Source organism: Octopus sinensis, linkage group LG24, assembly GCF_006345805.1.
Source record: "Octopus sinensis linkage group LG24, ASM634580v1, whole genome shotgun sequence".
In the NCBI taxonomy this organism is placed as follows: domain Eukaryota; kingdom Metazoa; phylum Mollusca; class Cephalopoda; order Octopoda; family Octopodidae; genus Octopus; species Octopus sinensis.
In genome coordinates this window covers 28,228,590-28,235,552 of record NC_043020.1, presented here as the reverse complement: position 1 = coordinate 28,235,552, position 6,963 = coordinate 28,228,590, and the positions used below count along the sequence as shown (strand labels likewise).

The following is a 6,963-nucleotide window of genomic DNA, read 5'->3' as shown; positions in this document are numbered from 1 at the left end:
CAAAATGAAATGAAGAAATGACATACACTAATTCCCACGCTTCTCTTTTCATACCCTGCCAGGGTGGCACTTCTTCCACCTTCAGATCCTCATTGACTATTCGCGATTTCATGTTCAGTGAAGCAGAGTTCATGCAAAATTTGAAGTTCAAGTTGTCAGGAACCTCAAATATGTCATCAGCCTGGAACACAACATTACGTTGAAGATATTTTCAGTTAATAAACTCAAATGAAATTACAATGCAGCATTCTTCGTTACTATAGGACAGTGTGTGCATGTATGTGTGTAAGTGTGTGTGTGTCTATCTATACATAATATATATATACATATATATATATATATAATATATATATATATATATATTGGTATAAACGGCAAGATAACAATCATGTGTATGTGTTGTGTATATATATATATATATATATATATATATAGATTTCATATATATATATAACACCATATAGATTTCCAGTGCATCCTAGTTAAGGACCATATTCAAGTGAATTCATTAGAATTCACTTGAATCTCAATTACTTAAACCGTATATATATATATATTGGTATAAACGGCAAGATAACAATCATGTGTATGTGTGTGTGTATATATAAATATATATATATATATATATATACGGTTTAAGTAACTGAGATTCAAGTGAATTCTAATGAATTCACATGAATATGGTCCTTAACTAGGATGCACCGGAAATCTATATGGTGTTAACCATACGACAAGTGGGGTGATTACAAATAGGAAAAAAGCAACAAGAATGAATTAAAATCTCGGTACAATTGTTTCGTACGAGGACATCTTTAATAAGCTACAAAAAATGCAGTAAATATAGATGGCTCGTACTTGTCAGCCGAAAAAACATCAGAGATTCCCAAACATCAAAAGGGGTAGATACAAATGAGGGTGTAAGTTTAACTGCATTGAAGGAAGTTCGATTCCTGGAGATCCGATGAAAGGTCTTGAACTTACAGAATTTGTGCATGTCCATATATAGCTCATAGTGAATTTTTAATCAAGTTATGTGAAGAAATTTTGGGTACAATCGTGCGAAATTTCAGGGAATCCAAGTGAGAAGCAAAGTGACAATCTTATTCTGTAGAGGAACAGATTGTTATTGAAATTTACAAGAATCACAGAGAGAAGAGGAAGGAAGTAGAATTTAGTCAGTTACTACTATTAAATGCTATCAAAGAGAAGGGAATGGGAAGCTAAGGGGAGGGACACAAGTTGCTATAGAGGAGATATATAAACGATGGGCTTCTTTCAGTTTCCATCTACCGAATCCACTCACAAGGCTTTGGCTGGGCCAGGGCTATATTAGAAGATACTTGTTGAATGTACGACACCATGGAACTGAACTCAGAACTAAATGGTTGTGAAATACACTTCTTAATCATACAAACCTGCATCTGTATTAGGATGATAAATATCTATTTGGCCCGTACATCATTATCATCATCATCATCGTTTAACGTCCATTTTCCGTGCTAGCACGGGTTAGATGGTTTGACCGGGGCCTGGGAAGCCAGGAGGCTGCACCAGGCTCCAGTCTGATCTGATAGTGTTTCTACAGATAGATGCCCTTCCTAACGCCAAGCAGTCCGTGAGTGTAGTGGGTGCTTTTTACGTGCCACCCGCACAGGTGCCAGGGGAGGCTGGCAGCGACCATGATCGGTTGGTGCTTTTTACGTGCCTCCGGCACAGAAGCCCATCAAGGCGGAGCTGGCATCGGCCACGTTCGGAAGGTGCTTTTTTACGTACGTTTGTCAAAAAGTAATTAGCTAATTGTCCAACCACATGCTCATATATATATATATATATGTGTGTATGTTTAAATATATTGTGCAATGATGTGAATGGATCCATAGTTTAGGGATAACAATACAATAAAGAAATTACCTCGGACAGTATTTCAAATGATTCCTTATTCTCAAACTCTTCCAAAACGGTATTTAGATTTTCATAGAGCTCTTCAAGCTGATGCTTGTCATCAACAACTTGGTCAATTTCATCAACTATAGATGAGGGAATCTGTAAAATGAAACAACAGATTAGACTAAATTGATACAGGTTTACCAGTGGCAATCAGCAGAATCATTACAGCATTGAATATAATGCCTCATGGTATTTGTTCTGGTCCACTATAAGGTCCCAGTCCTTGCTGTGGTATGGTAGCTTGTGTGCTTCAATGACCTTGAAAACTTTGCCAGCAGGACACAAACTCTTGGTAGGGTCTCCCATACTACCAAAGGACAGAACTCACACTAACAAGGACCACCTTATTCCATGAAGTAACAATGGATTTGCACAGAGCCAACACCCTTATTCAGATAAAAAGACAAGTTACCAAAGCATCACTGACAATTTAGAACCACCAAAACCTGGGAGAGGAAAACCTTTCTCAGGTAAATATATGACAAATCAGGCCCTTACCTCAAACCCACATGGTCCCCCATGCTGAAGAACAGGTCAAGGGATAGAGGCCTGGCTAATATGGACAACTTTTTCCCAGAAGTAAAAAGGGTTTATGCAGGGCCAACACCCCTCCTAGAGAAGAAAACAGTTACAAAAGCATCAATGACAATTTGGAAACAACAAGATCTTGGAGAGGGAGGTGTTCCTTCAGCGAAACATATATCTGAAACTTCAAGTGAGGTGGAATGGAGACTAAAAAAGCAAAGATTTAGTTAGAGGGGAGCAGAAGAAACAACCACAGAGTTGAGGACAGTGCAGAAAAGTTGTCAATGACCAAAGTTCCATAGAGAACAAAGGGCTTAAGAAAGCAAGTAGTATTTATTTTGACTCTCTGTACATTGAATTCAAATTCTGCATAGGCCTCTATCCTTTTGGGACCAATAAAAAGTACCAATCTGAGGCGGTACTTTTTGAAGGCTGTAATTTTCACAATCATTCCAGTTCTTGAAATTTATTTTGAGCCTCTTCTTCTAGGAAAGTTCATCACATACCTACACACCAACATAGCCCTTCCATTTGCAACCCCCAAACTGCACGAAAAACACATATTGCCTACAGCAGACCCAAAAGTGCCGCATAGAGCAGACTGCCCCACTCACCCACAGCTACGCTAGTGTATGTACATCTGCTAAATACCAAACACTAATCACTTGGTTCATTCTACCGTTCTGCTGATACACATGTATGAAAACACATGCAATGTCTATTTGCTACAAACTTATTTGCATGACAACACATCTTTTGCAGACTCATTTGCATATGCAGACTCATTTGCATCTGCATGTGCAGACTCACAGCTGGCATTCATATTTTACAGAAACCCTTACATATGTGCACAGAGCATGCAGAGTTCCATATTTGTACCTTTTGGGTACTTCCATGAAAATGGTGAAACACTAAAATGCCATGTATTCCTTGAAGATCTGAATGAAACCACTGCAGACTAAAATACCTACAAGCATAGAATTTAACTCTGCTGTGTTCTAGATTCAATTTTCATAAAGGCCAACTTTACTATTCAAGTTTCTAGAGTTAGAAGTGAATAAAATAAGTACCAGTCATGTATTGGGTTCAGTTCAATCAACCCTAACCCCCTACAGCCTCAGGATATCGGATTCCCATCACTTACCTCACCAAGAAGTTCATTGTATTGTGGTTTGAATATCTGTAATGTTGGGTTGACCTGTAGACTCCTCTCTGTCACTTGTACAGAGGAGATTCGAACAGTATCCTGTTGGGAATAAAAGAGATGGTAAGACACAACAGATTCAAAGAGGGGGAGAGAGAGAGAGAGAGAGAGAGAGAGAAGGAAAGAGGGAGAGAAGGAAAAGGAAAGAGAGAAGGAAAAGGAGAGAGAGTGTGTGTGCATGTATGTGTGTGTATGTGTGTGCGTGTATGTGTGTGTGTGTGTATGTGTGTGCGTGTATGTGTGTGTGTGTGTATGTGTTTGTGTGTGTGTGTGTTTACTTTTGTGCTTCCCCACCTTCTTCCCAACCACATAGTTCCCGATTCAGTCCCACTGCATGGCGCCTTAGGCAAGTATCTCCTACTATACCTGTAGGCCAACCAAGGCCTTGAGTGCATGTGTGTGTATTTGTGTGCATGTGTGTGTGTGCATGTATGCACATGTGTGTGTGTGTTTATATTTGTTCCCACCGCCCCACCATCGCTTGACAACTGATGTTAGTTTTTTTACATCCTTGTAACTTAGTAGTCCAACAGAAGAGACTGACAGACTGGGTGTGCATTTGGCTGACTACCCACCCACCCACCCACCCACCAGTAAGGCCATTGTCCAGTTACTGAAACAAAGATAAAAGCCAAAAAATAAAACACCTTTCTCTGGAAATTAACTGTCAGAATATCAGGTTGGGTGAAGATCGGTTCAATTACTTTCACGTCTTTGCTAAAAGAAAAAAAAAATTAATAAATAATAATTATTATTATCATTAAATTATAATTATTATTAAATGGCGGTGCCCCAGCATGGCCACAGCTCGTGAGCTGAAACTAGATAAAATTAAAAAAAAAATTTTTTAATTATTATTTTTTGATAATAATGATGCAAAGTGGCTGAGTTCCTTTCAAGTGTTGGGCCTCATGGAGGCAATGACCAAAACCTTTGGCATTATGACCCATCAAGCTGATCAAAAGCACAATGATGGCAGATATTGGTGTCATGCAAATTGACGCCCATGCTGGTGGCACGAAAAATCACCCCAGTGTCATGCAAATGGCATCTGTGCTGGTGGTACGTGAAAGCACCCTTTACACTCTCGGAGTACTTGGCGTTAGGGAAGGGCATCCAACTGTAGAAAACCGTGCCAAATCAGACTGGAGTCTGGTGCAGGGTTCCACAGTGCCAGCCCAGTCGAAATGTCCGACCCCACGCCAATGTGAACAACAGACGTTAAATGATAATGATGATGATGATGGTGATGATGGTGGTGGTGGTGGTGGCGGTGGTGGTGGTGGTGGTGGTGGTGGTGGTGGTGGCGGTGGTGGTGATGATGATGATGAATGAAAATAGATGGTCATAATGGTAAGAACAATAGTAATGATAATAATGGTTTGAAATTTGGGCTCAGTTTTAGGAGGATGGTGTCAACCAATTACATTGACCCCCAGTACTAGATTGCACTTTATATGATTGACCTCCCCCTCCCCACAAAGAATGAAAGGCAAAGTTGACTTCAGTGGGATTTGAACTCAGAACATAAAGAGCTGAAAGACATGACACTAAAGCATAGTCTCTGGTGCTCTAACCACACTGCCAGCTCACCGTCTTAATAGCAATGATAATAATAATCCTTTCTACTGTAGGCACAAGGCCTGAAATTTTGGGGGGAGGGGCCCCTAGCCGATTACATTGACACCCAGTGTTTCATCGGTACTTAATTTATTGACCCCAAAAAGACGAAATTCAAAGTTGAGCTTGGCAGAATATGAACTCAGAACATGAAGACGGACGAAATGCTGCTGCTGCTGCTGCTAATAATAATAATAATAATAATAATAATAATAATAATAATAATAATAATTGTTTTGTCTTGGTATAAAAGATGGGCTACAGCAAATATTCTGCTCAATACCACAGATTTGCTTGTCAGTTGTTTGACCTTAACCAGTTAAGGATGTCCCTTAGTGGCTGACGATATGTGCATCTCTGATCACGGGCAGAAGTAGTGGGGGAGCATCATAGCCATGTGTTGAGAGGAATTCTTTGGGGCTTCAATAATACCCCTCTGGAAACATGGGTGGTTCTTTCAACATCCTTAAACAACTCTTATTCAGGGACCTTTTGAGCGGGATGGGCTACTCAACCTGAAGAAAATTCTAACTGGGCCCCACCTGCAAGGTCATGTGCTGTTTATCTTGATATGAGATCACCATGTCACGCACATATGGTTGTGATGCATGTGCCTGGTGTACCCTTATCAGACGGGTAGTCATGGGTATATTGGGCTTCGTATATTTTACCCCAGTGTCACTTTGATGGCATGAACTGCTCTCTCACTCAATAATAATAATAATAATAATAATAATAATAATAATAATAATTTGGTGTAAAAGAAAGGCTCAGCAAATATTCTGCTCAATACCACAGATTTGCCTGTTAGTTGCTTGACCATAACTAGTTGAGCATGTCCATTAGTGGCTGATGATATGGGCATCTCTGATCATGAGCAGAAGCAGTGGGGTGGGGGGCATCATCGCTATGTGTTGTGAAAGATCCTTTGAGGTTTAAATAATTCACTTCTGGAAACATGAGTGGTTTGTTCATCATCCTTAAATAACCTTTATTCAGGGACCTTTTGAGAGGATGGACTTCTCAATCTGAAGAGAATTCTAATTGGTCCCCAACTTCAAGGTTATGCACTGTTTATCTTGGTATGAGATCACCATGCCATGCAAACATAGTTGTGACACATATGCCTTTTGGAAAACAATAAGGAATTTAGTCTAATGCTTTTGTCATTATTAAACTGATATTTGGAACATAAAATTACTGAAATTTTGATGAGAGAATTTAATATATGGATCGCTTGAAAACATGAAGTTTGTATCAGAGAAGAAGGGGCAGCCTTAGGCAGGTTGGTACCAAACTGGGTGAAGAGGGTAACTACAAGCATTTCAGTGAGGTGTAGTGGTTAGGGTAGGTGTTGCTTACCTATCAATTCGTCTATTTTCTCGTTGCAGCTGTTCAAGAGTTTGGATAGTTCTTTGTAACTTGGCTTGAGCCTGCTTCCTTTTGTCATCTTGTGTAGCAGACTTCAGACATGAAAATATACATTTAAACTTATATAGCATTGCCTTATGTGTGCATGTGTGTACGGGTGTTCTTCTTTTATATGTGTGTGCAGGTCTGTGGGCGGATGTGCAAGGGAATATGTGAATATGTATTTGTGAGTTTGTGTGTGCATGTGTCAGTTTGTGTGTGTGTGTATGTGTGTGGATGTGTGTGTGTATGTGGAT

General features: G+C 39.7%; 1 protein-coding gene across 1 annotated transcript in view; it reads right to left on the bottom strand.

Moving 5' to 3' along the window:
- LOC115223804 overlaps window positions 1–6,963 on the bottom strand; it is a 33,744-nt gene that overhangs the window by 4,840 nt on the left and 21,941 nt on the right. The window contains exons 14-18 of the mRNA XM_036513056.1: window positions 6,659–6,759; window positions 4,324–4,393; window positions 3,617–3,718; window positions 1,912–2,043; window positions 27–181 (exon numbers count right to left, since the gene is read on the bottom strand). Of these exons, the coding sequence (XP_036368949.1) occupies window positions 27–181; window positions 1,912–2,043; window positions 3,617–3,718; window positions 4,324–4,393; window positions 6,659–6,759 (560 nt within the window). The remainder of the gene's footprint in view (window positions 1–26; window positions 182–1,911; window positions 2,044–3,616; window positions 3,719–4,323; window positions 4,394–6,658; window positions 6,760–6,963) is intronic.